The 18601-nt window shown below is 50.4% G+C and overlaps 1 protein-coding gene across 2 annotated transcripts; it reads left to right on the top strand.

Moving 5' to 3' along the window:
- The first annotated feature begins 300 nt into the window (after nucleotides 1-300).
- MAFK (MAF bZIP transcription factor K) lies at nucleotides 301-16723 on the top strand. Of its 2 annotated transcripts, none has more exons than XM_060260732.1 (3): nucleotides 301-722; nucleotides 10374-10453; nucleotides 15873-16723. In XM_060260732.1, the coding sequence occupies exons 1-3, from the start codon at nucleotides 479-481 to the stop codon at nucleotides 16305-16307; spliced, it is 759 nt and encodes a 252-aa protein (XP_060116715.1). In that variant the 5' UTR covers nucleotides 301-478; the 3' UTR covers nucleotides 16308-16723. The 2 variants fall into 2 exon arrangements, with proteins under 2 accessions (XP_060116715.1, XP_060116716.1); XM_060260733.1 differs by lacking the exon at nucleotides 301-722 and adding an exon at nucleotides 3086-3157.
- The last annotated feature ends 1878 nt before the right edge of the window (nucleotides 16724-18601 follow it).

The following is an 18601-nucleotide window of genomic DNA, read 5'->3' as shown; positions in this document are numbered from 1 at the left end:
GTGGGGCAGGGGAAGTCTGCCTCCCCGCGTGTGGTGTCCCTCGGCTCTCTCTTCCTCTCTGAGCATGCTTCTGTGTGCTTTGGTCAGCTGACGGGCTTCGAAGCATTCCCGTGCCATTTTCCGGGGATGTGTGTGTGTGTGTGTTGTAGCTGGAGTTTGCTTGCCCTCCCTCCCCGCTGCGCTTTCTCTTTCGACTTCCCCTTTTTTATTCTTTTTTGCTGAGAACAGAGAGACTTCGGTGTGGTCTCTTTCCCTTTTAGGGCTTTGGGGGGGGGGGGGTGGAGAGGGAGGAGGAGAAGGAAGTGTTTCTGGTTCTGTGGGAATGCAAGCTCTCTCTCTTTCTCTCTTGCTCTGTAAACAGCTGGTGACTCATTGCGCAGCTATGGCAGCAACAGATTGCATGCTCTCTGCGCGAGTGAGTGTGTATGCCTGCGCGCATATCTAGCACGCGGAGAAGGGAGGGAGGCCCGCTTCCTTCATGCCACATTCCACTCCGCTTCCCAGACTTTTCCTTCCAGAAAGGTCCGGCGGCCCCCCCCCAGCTCCCCAGCCGCCCCACCTCCGTGCCGCAGCTGCCCGCCTGGCCTGCCTTACACAGAGGGACCCTTTGGAGCAGCGGCAGGAGAGCGTCTGGGGTGCACTGCAGGGACCCAGCATGAGGGCGGGCGAGGAGAGCTGCGGAGGAATGCCCGAGTGTCTAGGAAGGGCTCTACACGTACAAGGTAACCCTGGGTTCCAGCCCAAGCAGTCTCGGTCGCTGTGTGCACATGCGTTCCAGAACCCTGCCCCACCCTTGGCTTGCCGCCATCCTCTCCTGTTCTCTTGCTGCCTTCTGCTGCTCCAGTTCCCTAGAGGACAAAAATAAACACTTCCCTGCTTTCCTACAACTCCGCCTGTTCTCTGGAACCCCCCTGTGCACCCCTCCCCGGCAACCTGTCTTTCTCGTTACCTATAGGTTTACCTATTCTATCAAGTCTTGGGCACATAGTTCTTCTTTGCCCCAGGGGTTGCATCTTGCAACCAAGTCTAGGTACGGCGTGGCCGCGTTTCTTGTCATTCCGTTTCCCCAGAACTCAGGTTGTAGATTTGGGGTGGGGAGAAGAGGTAGGGACCAATGTTCCCTCGAAGCTGCAGCTTAGAGGCAGTGTTTCCTCTAAGATTTTTAGCCTCCAGCTCACACGTTTATGTCTTAGCTCAGGATGGATGACCCCAGAGCACAACAATGTATGCAGGAGCTCACCATTTTCATGCCAGTAGCTCACAAAGTAGAATTTTTGCCCACAGGACTCTGCAGCTTAGAGAGAACATTGCTTAGAGGGAATACTGGTAGGGACACTCCATGGAGGTACCATGTGTGTTGATGGTTATGCTAGAACTGAACCCCTATTGCATTTTATCCTGGGTAGAATATGTGGAGCGATCTCTTGGACTGTCTGGTCCTTTCTGACCTACAACTTAACCATGTGGAGGGGGAGGTTTGCGGGGGAGGGATTATTTTGCTTCCTGTGTGTTGGATAATATTCTTGCACTGGCCTCGCAAAAGCTCACACTGGAATAAACGCTGTTCAGTCTTTAAGGCGCAATTGGACTGCTGTATCATTTGCAGGCAGACTTTTTCTGATGCAGGCTGCGTTCCAGCTCTTCTCGTGGTTTTCTCCCATCATGTTCCTCCGCTCTGGTTCTCCCTGAAACAAGCAGAGAGAGTCAAGTGCAGGATCCCGCCTGAGGCTGAGCGGCGGTTCAGAAGTCACTCGGAACTTTAAAACACACGAGAAAAGTTTTTCAGAGGAAGAAAAATGTGGCCAGAGTTCATAGCGGAGAAAGGAGGAAGTTGGACTTAATTTTTTTTTTTTTTAAAAAGAGGGGCAGGCTTTCTTAAAGGAAACCTCGCTCCAATTCCAAACTGTACCCCATTCCTTCATCTGAAGAAGTATGCATGCATACGAAAGCTTACATTCTGAATAACTTTGTTGGTCTTAAAGGTGATACTTGACTCCTACTTTGTTCTATTGCTTCAAACCAGGGGTGGCCAAACTGAGGTTCAGGATGGCTCTTTTACATATATTGTGTGGCTCTCAAAGCTCCCACTGCTCCGTCAGCTGGCTTGGAAAAGGCATTTGTCTCTTTAAATCAGTGGCTTGGAGAATGCATTTAAAGTTAAAGTTTCTTTCTTTTGGATCTCCCATCCCTACCCATCCCCCATCTATTTGCCTTCCTTCCTTGTGGCTCAAATATTTGACGTTCGTGACTTGCGGCTCTCGAACGTCTGAAGTTTATTCTACGTGGCTCTTACGTCAAGCGACTTTGGCCACCCCTGCTTCAGACCAAGACGGCTGCCCACCTGGATCTGTCTAATTCCAAACGCGCAAGGAGCCACTGATGGAAATGTACTCTGCACCTGCTCAGAGGCACCATTCTGTACTGATATGTTCCATATTTGTTTCTTTAAAGAAGTGGCAAGGACGTACATGGGTGGAGTGGACAGGGCTGAATAGGTATGACTTGATCTGAAGGGGAGAGGAACGCCCTGCTTTCTCACTTTCGATTCTGTGCCTACCTCAGTGGACCAGGTGGCCGCAAGTCGAGTAGGAAAAGCAGCTGAAGCTGAGCCAGACATCCCCCCCTCACACACACATTTTTTGCACCTTCGTCTCTCTTTCGACACCCTCTTGTGTCTCCCTTCCCCTTGGGACAATGGCCCGAAATGAATGAGTTTGTTTACCCTCCGTCCTCCTCCGTGTCTTTGCACAGAGATGACCCCCTCAAGACATCCTTCGCTTTTGGGCTTCTCTTGTTTCCATGGCTACCGTCTGGGGTTGGCTACTTTCCCAAGGTCACCATGGCAACTATCGGGAAGGAATCATGCTTGGGATGCTTTGCCTCATTTTCTCTCTCTCTCTCTCTGGTTTTCCCCCCTTTTTCATGAATGATTAGAATGTGTGATATGATGTAGACAAGTTCTTTTCGGAATGGGGCGGGGGCCGAAGAAGGTGGGAAGGAGCGCTCCGTCCAGACGGTCTCCCCTTCCCATCCCGCCCTGTCCCCGCGCGCTGCTTTCTCACCCCCCAAAAACAACTGTCCTTCATCTGCCAGCCCCAGCTGGTGTGGCTTTGGGTGCTGCTGTGATGTCACCGCTGCATTGCCCTCTTCTCCCGAGGTAGGTAGGCACGCCGGCGCGACGGCAGCAGGCGCTCCGGCGGTGTCGCCCCGCGATGCAGGTGGAAAGGCTGTGGCGTGAGGTCTAGACAGGCAGAGACCGTCTCTTCTGCACCGATCGGGAAGGGAGGGGGATTGTAGTTTCCAGGAGCAGTACCCGAGGCGAGAGCGAAGGGGTCCAAGTCTCGGTCAGTGGAAAAAGAGAGGGAGGAAAAAAAGAAAAGGCAGTTTTCTTTGGTTGTGAGCCCCCCACCCCTGCATGGCTGGGAAGAGCAGCGAAGCCCTTTCCACAGCCTTAGGGGGTGAGAAAACCGTGCCCAGCGAGAGAGCGTTTTCCATGTGTGTATAAATACGTGTGCGGTGTTTTCTCCTGCAACCTGTTTGTCATTGTTTTGGTTGTCTCGTGAGTCTTTTTCTGTGCATGTGTCTATGGCTGCCTCCTTTAAAAGGAATTGTTGCTTTTCTGAGGCTGGGGGTGGGGGGTGGGATGCACAGGTTGGGGGGATCAGGGTGGTTCAGCAGGAGCTCTTGATGGTTCACAGTCTCCGCAGGGTCAGTGGTGAAGGAGAGGGGGTGACCATCGAGGGCCCATTTTTCACGACCTTGGTATAGAGGTCTAAAATTAAAAGTTTTCCGTGGGTTTGTTTGTAAAGAACACCTCGTTCCCCGATTCTGCAACCGGGGAAATCCTGTTTTCTGTCGCTGGAATCAGTCAGTGTGAAAAATTCCACTTTGTGGGTTTCTGACCAAACAAGTGGCTACTTGTAAACGCAATCTCTGTTGCTGTTAACTTGGGATATAGCTAGGGAAAGGAAGGTCAGGGGTTCTCTTGGTTTCTGTTCTAATCGAACATTCTGGACAAACGGAGCCCGGGAAGGCAGGCAGAAGAAACAAGGAGCTCTCCTCAATTCAGAAATCCCTCTTCTTAAGCTAGGGTTTGGGGGTGGGGGGGTGTTAGGGAGTGGGGCAGATTACCATCCAGAAATTTTTAAGGCCAAGGGAGAAGTGTTCTGTCTAGGGTTGCTAGCACGATTTATCTTTGTGGCCTGGATTCTTCTTCCGCTTACAATCTTATTTAAATATTACTGTGTTTACCTGTTTATACCCTGCTTGTCTTTTCCCCAGTGGGGGAACTCAAAGCAGCTTACAACATCGTTCTGCCCTTTCCCCCTTGCCACTGGCAGCCCTGTAAGGTAGGTTTGAGCCGAGAGAGACTGGGCCAAGGTCACCCAGTGAGCTTCCGTGGCCGACTGAGGATTTGAACCCGGGTCTCCCTTATCCTAGTCCACTGCATTTGACTGACTTGGTAGGACTGCAGTGGGGGAGATGGGAGAAAAGTCTCCCCAAACCAAGTTAGGGACATTAATAGGAAAACCAGCGCAAAAACAGGCATCTGGATGCCGACTGCTGCATATTCTCATTTGCCCTTCTTCACCCCAATTTCTTACTTAATCTGCCTCGTGCTGGCGGTGTGCTGGGCTCCCTCGTGTGTTCTGGCTTGTTTCGGCTGCTGGCTGTTGCAACGGTGAGCTTCCCTTTCCCGGTGCTTGCTTTTCAGGAGCCGTGGCAGAGCCTGGAATTCTTTTCCAGGCCGGCCACTAAAAAAAACATCCTTCTCAAGTGTTTCAGGCTCTGGGGGAACAGCCCCTGCTTTGCGTGTTATTACAACAAAAGCAAAAAAGGGATATATTCTTGGCACTTCTGTGTAAGGCAAGAGGGTCCGTCCCGTCACCTGCTGCCCTTTTAAAAGCTAGAGATGCTAGGAACTGAACCTGAGACCTTCTGCGTGCCGGGCAGATGTTCTACCCCTCAGTCACAGCCTGTTCCCAAGACTTCTTGACATTCTGCTGCAGCTGTCAGGATTATGTTGTTTCCAGGCTGCTTACAACTAGGCAGCTTTTCGCTATGAAGGGACACCTGTGGATTCCCCCGGAAAGTTTCCTGGGGGCCTTTTCGCCCCAATCCCATCTTAGAACTGTTTGAACAGGTCTCATCAAACAGGTCTCAACCTTCCTTGGCATGCAGAAGGTCCCAGGTTCAATCCCCAGCATCTCCAGTTAAATCTGGTAGCAGGTGATGTGAAGGAGCATCTCCAGTTAAATCTGGATGCCCCAAAATGTGTGTTACAGTGGTGGTTGTGTGCAGGGGTAGTTTTGTAGAAAAATAAGCGGTGGAGCTCATCCAGGGATTGTTATGCAGCTGCACCTGCTACTCAATGGGCGAGGTGGGGAGGAGGAGGAGGGGGAACCCTCAGGAAGGTTCAGGAGCCTCACTCTTGTGCGCGCCTGCTGACTTCAAGGCCTGGTTGTGTGAGTCGTTAAGGATGGGGCGGGGGAATGCCCCCCTCCAGTCACACAAGGGCTATAGTGCCTTCCCTGGGAATGCCTCTTGTTGCTTTGATTCTTACTGGGGGGGGGGAGTTATTTTTCAAGAAGGTATAGCAGTGATTGCCATTGAGGCTCATATTCCCAAACTACAGGGTGGTGAGTGTGGAATATTTACTTGGAGGGGTAGGGGCGGTGGAAAGACTACGGGGTTGGCTCTCCCCTGCTTGGCCTGTGGCCTGATAAGTCAAGCGGTGCTTCAATACTTCTGTGAAGGTATCATCTGTTTGCTTCATTTGCATCCCACCCTTCTTAGGGAAAGGCAGTGGCTCAGTGAAAAAGCCTCTGCTTGGCATGCAGAAGGTCCCAGGTTCAATCCCCAGCATCTCCAGTTAAATCAAATAGCAGGTGATGTGAAGGAGCGTCTGCCCTGCATGCAGAAGGTCCCAGGTTCGATCCCCAGCATCTCCAGGTAAATTTGGTAGCAGGTGATGTGAAGGAGCATCCGCTTGGCATGCAGAAGGTCCCAGGTTCAATCCCCAGCATCTCCAGTTAAATCTGGTAGCAGGTGATGTGAAGGAGCGTCTCATGCAGAAGGTCCCAGGTTCGATCCCCAACATCTTCAGTTAAATCTGGTAGCAGGTGATGTGAAGAAAGTGTCTGCTTGGCATGCAGAAGGTCCCAGGTTCAATCCCCAGCATCTCCAGTTAAATCTGGTAGCAGGTGATGTGAAGGAGCATCCGCTTGGCATACAGAAGGTCCCAGGTTCAATCCCCAGCATCTCCAGTTAAATCTGGTAGCAGGTGATGTGAAGGTGTGTCTGCTTGGCATGCAGAAGGTCCCAGGTTCAATCCCCAGCATTTCCAGGTAAATCTGGTAGCAGGTGATGTGAAGGTGCGTCTGCTTGACATGCAGAAGGTCCCAGGTTCAATCCCCAGCATCTCCAGTTAAATCTGGTAGCAGGTGATGTGAAGGAGCATCCGCTTGGCATGCAGAAGGTCCCAGGTTCAATCCCCAGCATCTCCAGGTAAATCTGGTAGCAGGTGATGTGAAGGAGCGTCTGCTTGGCATGCAGAAGGTCCCAGGTTCGATCCCCAGCATCTCCAGTTAAATCTGGTAGCAGGTGATGTGAAGGAGTGTCTGCTTGGCATGCAGAAGGTCCCAGGTTTGACCCCCAGCATCTCCAGTTATATCTGGTAGCAGGTGATGTGAAGGAGCATCCGCTTGGCATACAGAAGGTCCCAGGTTCAATCCCCATCATCTCCAGTTAAATCTGGTAGCAGATGATGTGAAGGTGTGTCTGCTTGGCATGCAGAAGGTCCCAGGTTCGATCTCCAGTTATATCTGGTAGCAGGTGATGTGAAGGAGCATCTGCTTGGCATGCAGAAGGTCCCAGGTTCAATCCCCAGCACCTCCAGTAAAATCTGGTATCAGGTGATGTGAAGGAGTGTCTGCTTGGCATGCAGAAGGTCCCAGGTTCGATCCCCAGCATCTCCAGTTAAATCTGGTAGCAGGTGATGTGAAGGAGCATCTGCTTGACATGCAGAAGGTCCCAGGTTCAATCCCCATCATCTCCAGTTAAATCTGGTAGCAGATGATGTGAAGGTGTGTCTGCTTGGCATGCAGAAGGTCCCAGGTTCGATCTCCAGTTATATCTGGTAGCAGGTGATGTGAAGGAGCATCTGCTTGGCATGCAGAAGGTCTCAGGTTCAGTCCCCAGCATCTCCAGTAAAATCCGGTAGCAGGTGATGTGAAGGAGCATCCTCTTGGCATGCAGAAGGTCTCAGGTTCAGTCCCCAGCATCTCCAGTAAAATCTGGTAGCAGGTGATGTGAAGGACGACTAGCTGAAACCCAGGCAGCCTCTGCCCATCAGAGTAGATGAGACCTGACCTCGATAGACCAATCATCTGACTCATTAGAAGGCAGTGAGAAAGGATCTGTGGCTCAGTGGGAGAGCATCTGTTGGCATGCAGAGGGTCCCGGGTTTGATCCTCAGCATCTCCAGTTAAAAGGAACAGGTAGGATGTCATGTGAAAGACCTCTGCCTGAGACCCTGAAGAGCGGCTGCCAGTCTGAGCAGACAATACCGAGCTTGATGGACCAAGGGTCTGATTCAGTAGAAAGCACCATATAAGTATGTTCTTCCAAGAGGCTGAAGAGCTTCTTGGACCCCCCCACCCAATTTTTATTCCAGCAATAAGACTTTTAAGGGCTGGTTTGGCTAAGATGGAGACTGGTCCAAACTCAGGACAGCATCTGGGTTTTGGTCACCATGACATAGTGTTGGATTGGAGGGCCACTGGCTTGATCTAAGGAGAGCCAGTTTGGTGTAGTGGTTAAGTGTGCGGACTCTTATCTGGGAGAACCGGGTTTGATTCCCCACTCCTCCACTTGCACCTGCTGGAATGGCCTTGGGTCAGCCATAGTGGTTAAGTGAGCAGACTCTTATGTGGGAGAACCGGGTTTGATTCCCCATTCCTCCACTGCTGGCATGGCCTTGGGTCAGCCATAGTGGTTAAGTGAGCAGACTCTTATGTAGGAGAACCGGTTTTGATTCTCCACTCCTCCACTTGCACCTGCTGGAATGGCCTTGGGTCAGCCATAGCTATCGCAGGAGTTGTCCTCGAAGGGGCAGCTTCTGTGAGAGCCCCTGAGCCCCACCCACCTCACATGGTGTCTGTTGTGGGGGAAGAAGATAAAGGAGATCGTGAGCCGCTCTGCGTCTCTGATTCAGGGAGAAGGGCGGGGAATAAATCTGCAGTTCTTCTTCTTCTTCTTCTAATATGGCTTCTCTTACGTTCTCCCTCTCTCAACAAAAGTCTTGACACCCCACTCCCACATCTGTATTGCCCCACCGAATGAGCTTGAATTGGCCCTGAAGACTGGCATGCACTTGGAAGGGTGAAGGAGGAATTCTGCGGGTTTAAGAACTGGCCTGTTAAGGCAGCGGTTGCTGAACTGTCCGTGGGCCAGGATTCGGGAGTGTGTCATACTTCTCTTGCTGGCGGGTTATGAGGACAGGAAGGGGAGGAGGACAAACAGGGTGAACAAGGAGAGGAGGGTAGGGGCAGCAGAGGCTTAGGTTTGCCTCTTCAGGATGTTTGAAATACTCTGGGGTACTGCCTGTTGCTTAGGAGCGAAGTCTGTTTAGTAATCCTAAACATGCCCAAAGCCAGGGTTTTTCCAGTCGGGGGGCATTGGGGAAATGGGTGGGGACTGGGGAACATGTGGGGGGGCCCACATGTTCCCCAGAGAGCACTTTGATCAAGTTCTCAAAATCTTTTGGCTGGCCCTGGGCTAAAAGAGGGTAGGCTTAATTCCACCAGAGCAAGGGCCTTCTTGGTGGCAGGCCCAACTATCTGGAATTCCCTCCCAGAAGCCATCGGGGCCCTGCGAGACTTATCGCAGTTCCGCAGGGCCTGCAAGACTGAATTGTTTCAGGTGGCATATTTCAACGGGAGAGGGCTGCCACCTCGCTTGGATCTAGCTCGCATTAGTACCGTCTGCCTAGGATCTGACCACTTTGGGGAAAGGAAAATACTAGGATCTTGCCTGAATAGATGAAGTTGCACCGTTGTGATTTTATCTGATTGTTTTACTGTTTTAACATTGTTATCTTATGTTGTAAGCTGCCTTGAGTCTTCGTAGAATGAGCAGGATATAAATCTAACATAATAAATAATAATAATAAATAAATAATGTCCCCTCCCCCCCCCCCCAGCTCCTCCGCAGGGCTTCCTCTGGCCTCATTGCCATTTCTTTTCCCTCTAAAGACTTACTTTTTCTCCCCTCTTATCAATTTCCTGGGCTTTTAAAGGGCCAAGGAGATGGGTCTTCATTCTTTTGCAGCCGGCTTTAAAACCGGCTGTGAGAAGCAAGAAGACTGTCAAGCAAGCGGATCTCAAAGTAACCAGTCCTTGATTTGAAACAAAGTATAGGTTTATTGATAATCCATGTGCTTCTATTGAGCCAAGAATTGGAACTGATACAGAGTAATAGCAGAGTGTATACTTAAGGATGGCACATCAAAGGTTCTATCAACAAAGCTACAATTACTAAACAGTCCTGTATTCACGTGTGAAAGTTCACACAGTATTTTCTTTATCTCCCTGCGGTTATACTTCGTGGGTCCAGGCTTGGCATGGGAAAATGTCCCTGGAGGCTTTATCTTCAAAGAGCGAATACCTGTATTTGTTAGTAAAAGCGAGAGAGGCGCAGGGGGGGAGGCGCCAGCTAACTTTTCTACTTTGATGTGCCTTAGCTTTGTTTCGTGGTTAGTAACAGGTACAGTATAGCAGTTATATTCTGATAAACATAGACAGTTGTAGCAAAATGAAACATTGCTCGACAAAGACAGTGCTGCAGCCGCCTCTCACCCTCCCGTCCTACTCAGCCGGGTCGTGGACCCTTAGTTGGGGGAGGGGCTTGAGTGGAAGTCGGGGCGAAGACCCCAAGGCCCCCCTGTAGCTATGGGCCTGAGTGCAAGATGTAAACTTGTTCCTTGTTAAAATGATATACATTTGATATTGGGGAGGGGGAAAAGTAGCTTTTCCAGCGGCTGCTGAAGAGGTGCAATAAATTTAGAAGGGGGCATGGAAAGACTAGGCTCTCCCCTGCTTGGCTTGTAGCCTAAGAAGTCAAGTGGTGTTTTCAATCTGTGAAGGTATCATCAGTTTGTTCCTCCTTAGGAAGTTTGAGAACCACAACTTTCAGGAGTGTGAACATAGCCGGATTGGGGGGAAGGTTCTGACATCCGACTAGGATTGGTTTGGAATGTCTGAGGTCTGTGTTGTCTTGAGTTGGCGGTTGTGGGGGGGGGGGGACTGGAATTTGGTTTCCAAACCTGTGCAAAGTTTCAACATGCCCCCCCTTTTCTTTTTCTCCCCTTCCAGTTGCTATTTCTGAGCACTTCTGTCCAGGAGACTGCGCCCAGGTTATGACGGCTAATCCCAAACCGAACAAAACATTAAAGGTAAGAGGAGAAGAGTTCTGTCTGGTTTAATAAAAAAATCTAGGTGGATTTGAAGCAATCAGCCCTAGGTTGCCAGCCTCCAGGTGAGAGCGTTGGACTCCCCAGAAGAACCTACTTTTGCCGCAATCTGAACTGTTGTACAACATTGATCCGTCCATTAAGAGACTTGAATGCGGGTGTGGTCTGTGTGTATTTTCTGATTAATTTCACTTGATGCTATTTATTCTTGTGTATTTATAAAGCACTTAACGTTATTTGTTTAATATTTTTGAGGCTGGTTTTTCGCGGAGGTTTTTTACCTATCTCCTGCTCCAGTTTTCCGCGATTCTCTGTTGGTTAGCCAGCTTTCAGGTGAGGCCTGGAGGTCTCCCAGTTTTACAACTGATCTCCAGCTGGCAGAGAACAGGTCCCCTGGAGAAAATGGCTGCTCGGAAGGGTGGACTCCATGGCACTGGGCCATGCTGAGGCCCCATTCCTCCCCCCACCCTCTCCCGTCTCCACCCCCAAAGTCTCCAGGCATTTTCCAAAACAGACCTGGCAACCCTAAGCCTGGATAGCTAAAAAAAAATCCCTCCATGTTAAGAAGCAGTACACCTCTGAGAATCAGACGCTCTGCTGAAGTTTTCAGAGACTCCTGGTTAGCTGGCTTTGATAACCATTGGGGCTTAATAAAGCATGAGGGCAGGGCTGTAGCCAGGATTTCATGTTTGGTGAGGCCCACAGCAGGATTCGCTATGGGGGCGGAGCACCTGGTGTTGTGGTACTGGGCTCTTGGCACTGTAAGCTGCCTTGAGTTCCACAAGCTAACCTCCCTTTGCCTGGGCAGTCACAGGAGCTCCGCTCCCCAACCCCTTTCTTATGTGCCCCTCTCTCAGAGAGACAGAGACCCCTTATACCAAATTTGGGAGCTCGGAAGCCGACTGCAGGAAGGCTCTCCCCCCCTCCCTTTGACCTGCACGCTTTGTTAGGGAAGGGGAGAGAAGACAGCAAAAAGGGGAAGGCTTTGAGGAAGTGTTTTGAGCAGCGCAGCAGAGACCTGCAGCAGTGGTACTGCTTCTTCGGAGTGGCGGTGAGCAAAGGGGACAGATCGGACGCCCTCCAATGGAGAGGCCATACAGTTGGAAGGGGGGGGGTTTGAAAGGATGGGCTTTCCCCGCCCGGGCCCCACTGTAGCTACGGGCCTGCATGGGGGTCTCCTGCTCTGATGTCATAAATCGACGGTGCAGCCTCATTTGGCGTACTGTGTACAATTCTGGTCACCGCAGCTCAAAAAAGATGCTATAGCATTGGGAAAAGTGCAGAAAAGGGCGACTAGAATGATTAAAATGTTGGAACAGTTTCCCTATGAAGAAAGGTTAAAACGCTTGGGGCTCTTTAGCTGGGAGAAACGTCGACTGCGGGGCGACATGATAGAGGTTTACAAGATTATGCACGGGACAGAGAAGGTAGAGAAAGGACTTTTCTCCCTTTCTCACAATGCAAGAACTCATGAGCACTCAGTGAGATTGCTGAGCAGTCAGGTTAGAATGGATAAAAGGAAGTACTTCTTCACTCAAAGGGTGATTAACACGTGGAATTCACTGCCACAGGAAGTGGTGGCAGCTACAAGCATAGACAGTTTCAAGAGGGAATTGGATAAACATCTGGAGCAGTGGTCCATCAGTGGCTACTAGCCACAGCGTATTGTCTGGGGCAGCGATGTTCTGTATTCTTGGTGCTTGGGGGGGGGGTACAGTTGGAGGGCTTCTAGTCCCACTGATGGACCTCCTGATAGTGCTTGGTTTTTTTGGCCACTGCGTGACACAGAGTGTTGGACTAGACGGGCCATTGGCCTGATCTCAACATGGTTTCTCTTGTGCGCTTATGTTTTTATGTCAGTTATTTTAGCTGATGAGTTTCTAAATTAGCCTTCTCACAGGCTCTCGTTGAGATTTATTTATTTACTTCAGCAAGTTTCTGAGGTTAGCCATATTGTTCTGCAGCAGAACAGCTCGATTCAAGCGCTGTAGCACCGTGGAGACCAACAAGATTTTCAGCGCATGAGCTTTTGAGAGTCAACATCCCCTTTTTTCCCGATACCAAGGGAGCTTTGACTCTCAAAAGCTCATCTACAGAAAATTGTGTTGGTCTCCACGGTGTTACAGCACTTGAATCTTAAAATATATATATCCTGCATCCCACCCCACCCCACCCCAATCAACAGGATTCAGAGTAGCTTACATCAGTTTAAAAATGAGTAAATTTTACGTTGGAAGGAGAAGGCAATGATGAGCAAGCCCCACCTTCACTCGTGGGCTACCAAAGGCACAACAAAACTAATGTAGGATCAAGGACTTCATCACATCTTCTGGAAGCTGTTCCACTGCCCACTGCCAGATTATCTCACCTGGCTTCACTGAATTATCTCACTGGCTTCAAGAGGGCATTGGATAAGCATATGGAGCAGAGGTCCATCAGTGGCTATTAGCCACAGGGTATTGATGGAACTCTCTGTCTAGGGCAGTGATGCCCTGTATCGGGGTGGCCAAACTTTCTTAACGTAAGAGCCACATAGAATAAACATCAGATGTTTGAGAGCCGCAAGACATGAATAGCAGATGTTTGAGAGCCGCAAGACATGAATAGCAGATGTTTGAGAGCCGCAAGACATGAATAGCAGATGTTTGAGAGCTGCAAGATGGATGGAAGGAAAGAAGGAAGAGGGAGGGAGGGAGGTGGAAAAAAGCAACTTTAAATGCATTTTCCAAGCCACTGTCTGGCTTGGCTTGGAGAAGTGGTTCAAACAGAGAAATACCTTCTTCAGGTTGGGTGGTGGGGGCCTCGAGAGCCACACAATATGTGTGAAAGAGCCACATGTGGCTCCCGAGCCACAGTTTGGCCATCCCTGCTCTGTATTCTTGGTGCTTGGGCGGGGGGCAACAGTGGGAGGGGTTCTAGTGTCCTGGCCCCACTGATGGACCTCCTGGTGGCACCTGGTTTTTTTTGGCCATTGTGTGACACAGAGTGTTGGACTGGATGGGCCATTGGCTTGATCCAACATGGCTTCTCTTACGTTCTTCTGTTTGGGGCAGTGATGCTCTGTATTCTTGGTGCTTGGGGGGGGGGGCAACAGTGGGAGGGCTACTAGTGTCCTGGCCCCACTGATGGACCTCCTGATGGCACCTGGTTTTTTTGGCCACTGTGTGACACAGAGTGTTGGACTGGATGGGCCATTGGCCTGATCTAACATGGCTTCTCTTATGTTCTTCTGTGACACAGAGTGTTGGACTGGATGGGCCATTGGCCTGATCCAACATGGCTTCTCTTACGTTCTTCTGTTTGGGGCACTGATGCTCTGTATTCTTGGTGCTTGGGGGGGGGGGCAACAGTGGGAGGGCTACTAGTGTCCTGGTCCCACTGATGGACCTCCTGGTGGCACCTGTTTTTTTTGGCCATTGTGTGACACAGAAAGTTGGACTGGATGGGCCATTGGCATGATCCAGCATGGCTTCTCTTATGTTCTTAAGTTGTACGGCTGTACTGCGTTTCCAGGAAATAACTGGGCATTCTTTTAAAAAATGATGACTCTCTTTCTCTTCAGATTTGAACAAAATTCAGTATCTTGGCTGGAGCTCAGCTGATGCTTTATATATCATTCATGAGAATTTTCAGGAAATTGCATCTAGCTGCAGGGGAGGACTGCGTTAGAGTGCATTCTTTGAATGTGCACGGCCCTTATTGAATCCCCCGGCATCTCTGCTGAGAAGGATTTGGGGTCTCAAGGCTGGCAAATGCTTCTCAGCCACCAGGAATTGCTGGACTTAGTCCCGGATAGGTGGACGGAGGATGTGACTCAGAGCAAGGCAGCTTTTAACCTTTGGGTCCAGCGGCAGATTTCCTGACGACCTGATACGGCCAAGAATTTCTCTGCGTAGTCAGCTGAACCTCCCTTTAGAGGAAGAGGGATTTTGAGAAGCTGCTTTCAAACAAGATCCTGAGGTTGGGAAGGAAGGAAGGAAGGAAGGAAGGAAGGAAGGAAGGAAGGAAGGAAGGAAGGAAGGAAGGAAGGAAGGAAGGAAGGAAGGAAGGAAGGAACTACAAACTTCTGCAGGGCTTGGAACAGCCAAACCCTCAGGGCTCTGAAACTTTTGTACGGTCTGCAGAGGTTGACGTAAACTTGCAATATCCTTACTATGGCTTACATGGTTCTGCTGCTATTTCAAGGTCCTGCCAGCCTGGTGTTGTGCCAGGCATCCCTCACTCTACCCCAGGGGCCCCCAACGTGGTGCCCGTGGGCGCCATGGCACCCACCAGTTTTTAAAAGCCTCCTGTTAAACAGAGCTTCTGCCTAAAATGCTGAATATGCATAACCTCACTCCCTTATATTTTGTGGGTGGCTCCGCCTCTCGTGGCGGCCATTTTATCGTTGCAACCGCCACCCCATGCCAGAATTTCAAAGGTGCCCAAAAGCTCAAAAACTGGTCAGGGAACCCTCATCTGCATTGTGGGGATAATACTACAGCCCTGTATTGCATGGTTGTTTAAGGGCACCTGAGATAAAGAACTGCTTTAAACACCTGTAAAGCTGTATTCAAATTCTAGTCGTTCATGCGACTGTTGCAAAGAATCTGATAAATCTTACAGGGCCACAGAAGAATGGCCTAGGCAGAAGGACGGCATGCTGTTGGCCATGGATTGTCTTGATCCAGATCTCTTCAGTGTTTAGCAGCAGAGCAGTAAGGTTATATATATATGCAACAGTTGGCCACTGCCGTTACCTCCTTTGGAATACCGGTTGCCGGATCTCAAAAAGGACATTGCAGAGCTGGAAAAAGTACAGAGGGCAACAAAGACAATGGGGGGTGGGTTGGAGCATCTTCCCTGTGAGGAAAGACTGAAGAGTCTGGGGTTTTTCAGTTTAGAAAAGAGACGACTTAAGGAGGGAAATGGTAGAGCTTTCTAGAGTTATGCATGGGGTGGAGAGTGTTGTCAAAGAGAATTTTTTCTCTCTCTCTACCCAAAGACTGGAACTGGAGGGTATCCAGTGAATGGGCAGGAGGTTCAGGATGGACAAAAGAAAATACTTCCTAACACAGAGAGCGATTAAAATGCGGAAGTCGCTGCCAGAGGAGGTAGTGACAGCCACAGGAATAAGCAGCTTTCCAAAGGGATTAGATATGTTCATGGAGGGATAGTGCCATTTGATGGATGGCGGATAGTGACTGAGGGGACCCTCCGCATTCAGAAGCCCTGAATCCTCTGAATCCCAGAGCCAGGAGGCAACATCAGAGGAAAGCCTCTGTTGTTGGCTGTCCAAAGGAGCTGGTGGACCACTGTGTGGGTCAGGATGCTGAACTAGATGGACACAGTGGTCCATCCAGTGATCTGATCCAACAGGCCTCTTCTTACGTTCTCACCTCTGTGCTATTGATATCTGCAGGTTAAGGAGGAGTCGGGAGAGAACGGCCCGGTGCTGAGCGACGATGAACTCGTGTCGATGTCAGTGCGGGAGCTGAACCAGCACCTGAGGGGCCTCACGAAGGAGGAGGTGATCCGCCTGAAGCAGCGTCGGCGCACGCTCAAGAACCGGGGCTACGCCGCCAGCTGCCGAATCAAGCGGGTGACCCAGAAGGAAGAGCTGGAGAGGCAGCGGGTCGAGCTGCAGCAGGAGGTGGAGAAGCTGGCGCGAGAGAACAGCAGCATGAAGGTCGAGCTGGATGCCCTCCGCTCAAAGTATGAGGCACTGCAGACCTTTGCCCGCACAGTTGCCCGAGGCCCCATCACCTCCGCCAAAGTTGCTACCACCAGCGTCATCACTATTGTGAAATCGGCAGAAATCTCATCCAGTTCGGTGCCATTTTCGGCAGCCTCTTAGTGTTCGGGGTGGGCGAATCGGCCGCCTTTCAGGGACGGGAGGTTGGGATGCCGTCTGCCGCCGAAGAGCCGAGCTCCTGCGAGGGTCAGTGTCCCGGAATCCGACTTTTCCGAAACCACAGAGTGGAATATCTGCAAAGGGAAAAAAGAAAACGAACCGGCAGCTGTCCTGTGGACGTAAAATTCTGTGAACCTTTTGTGGCCAAGATTGGAATTCTGAGCTTGTCGCTACCGAGAGGTCTTGCTCAACTCTTCCATGCAGGTTCCAGCTTGCGGGGCTCCCCGACTGGGAAGCGGCACCGTTGAATGCAACTTAGCCACCAAGAAAAGAATGCCCCGGCGGACTTGCCAGATAACATAAATGAACAAAACCGACATCTGCCTCCCTTGGGAAAATATAACAATCGCTTCGTCCCATTGCAGTCACCTTTATTTCCATCTCTGGATGAGGATGCTCAGCTCCGGAGCAGCTTGCGTTGCAGAGCTCGTCGGAGTGTCGTAGGATAGGCCTGGCTTTGTCTGTCAAATTACGGAAACCCTCTGCGGGGTTGACGTCTCCCCTGGTTCCCAAGTGCTGTTGTGTTTCCTTGTGCGGTCTAGCAACAATGGGAGGGCATCTCTAAAGCAGAGCCTGCCCTCAGCTGCTTCCCCGTTAATGTGCCTGTGAAGTGGTGTCTTTTATGTAGTCTTCAACTGCTTCCAAAACAATACTTGCTCCCCCCAAGAACAGGTTTTTTTCCCCAAAAACAACAACAACAATATCCACAGTGATGCAAAGAAGAGGAAATGGGAACTTCTGAGAAGAGTAGGATGTGAGGTGAGGGTGGGTGGGTTGAGCCAAGGTGGGGTCTGAGAAAGGGGAACCATTAAGTGGGGAATTAGTGTGGTAGGAAGATGGCTTCGGACGCAGCGTGAAGGGAGGGCTGCGAAAAGTGTAGACGCGGAGGAAGCTGGAAAGTAGCAAGGATGCCACAGAAAGAACGTGAGTCTGACACATTGTTAGGACTTTGCAGGCTCACCTTACGGTGTTCTTTAACTGCGAGGGATGATCCATGGTGAAAAGCGGTAAAAACAGAAAGCGAGCATCTTCAGCCAGTTGGCCTCAGAGTAGCAGAGATCAAGGAAAACAGCCAGGGAAAGTCTTAAAAATTAAGACATATGAAAACATCTCAAGAACATGTGGGCCTCGGTCCAAGCAACATTTCTCAAATAGTTGCCAAAGCCCGAGTGCGAGAGGTGGGCTGTGATTCTGGAGCAGAGACAGGAATAACAGGAGATGTTCTCTCAGTGGCAGAGGGAAGTGCAGGAGTGAGGGTTGAAAATGGCTGCGTTTGGCATCGGCCTGAGCCAAGTTAGGCTGTCAACAGTGTAATCCTATGCAGAGTTACACTTTTCTATGCCCGTTGTCTTCAGTGAGCCAAGAGGGGTGTAGCTTTGCTTAGGATTGCACTGCCTGTGAGGATGTTTGATGTGGAGAACACTGAGCTTTGTGCAACTTAACAGAAAGGAGAGACGAAGCTGAGTGCCAAAGTTAGTTTGCGGATGAGTCTTCATGTTGAGAGCGGGGTAGCGAGGTAAACAGGATGGTCAGTGGAGGGGGAGGGGTTAAGATTAAATGAATCTCTGCAAGGCGATTTGGTGTTGTGTCTGAAAGACAAATCAGCTGTCACTTTTGGAGGTGTTTTTGAATCCCGAGGGATTCCCTGAGGACCTCCAAGTTGAAGATGAGCCCTAAAACAGCTGAGAAGGTTTCCTGCAGAGTTGTACCTTTTGCTGCGTTACTTCAGAATGGAAACAGGGGTGGGAAGGTTTGAATGCTCCATCCACATAATGTGGCCATGCACATGGAGTGCATTGGGGGGGGGGGGGAAGGATACCTGCGAACTTTTCCTTGATCTGCTGCTTTGGGGTTTTTTTTTAACGTACGGGAGCATTCAGACATTTGCCGTATGCAGCGCATAGCCCAGTAACAAATACAACCTCTGGGGGCTTCTGTTTTTTTCCTGTTTTCATGCTCGTTTGACAAGCTAGCCAACCTTTAAATGCGCATAATGCAAATTTGAGTCTCCAACTTGGAACAGAAGATGCCACTGTTTTGATACCTGACCAGCGGTAGTGTAGAGTCCCAGGTGTGCTCCCAGGTAGCTGCTGCAGATAAAAAGGGCAGCGCAGAGTTCCTCTTCCTCTTCCCGTCACCCAGTTGGGTTACATGCTGCTAAGGAAGTCAGTCGGGAGCGGTACACGTTATCTAAAACTCTGACGATACATCGTCAGTTTATTACAGAGTGGGATTAG

The sequence above is a fragment of the Heteronotia binoei genome, chromosome 20 (assembly GCF_032191835.1).
Source record: "Heteronotia binoei isolate CCM8104 ecotype False Entrance Well chromosome 20, APGP_CSIRO_Hbin_v1, whole genome shotgun sequence".
Taxonomy (NCBI): domain Eukaryota; kingdom Metazoa; phylum Chordata; class Lepidosauria; order Squamata; family Gekkonidae; genus Heteronotia; species Heteronotia binoei.
Note: the sequence above shows the minus strand (reverse complement) of the source record. Positions and strands in the feature narration are given on the sequence as shown.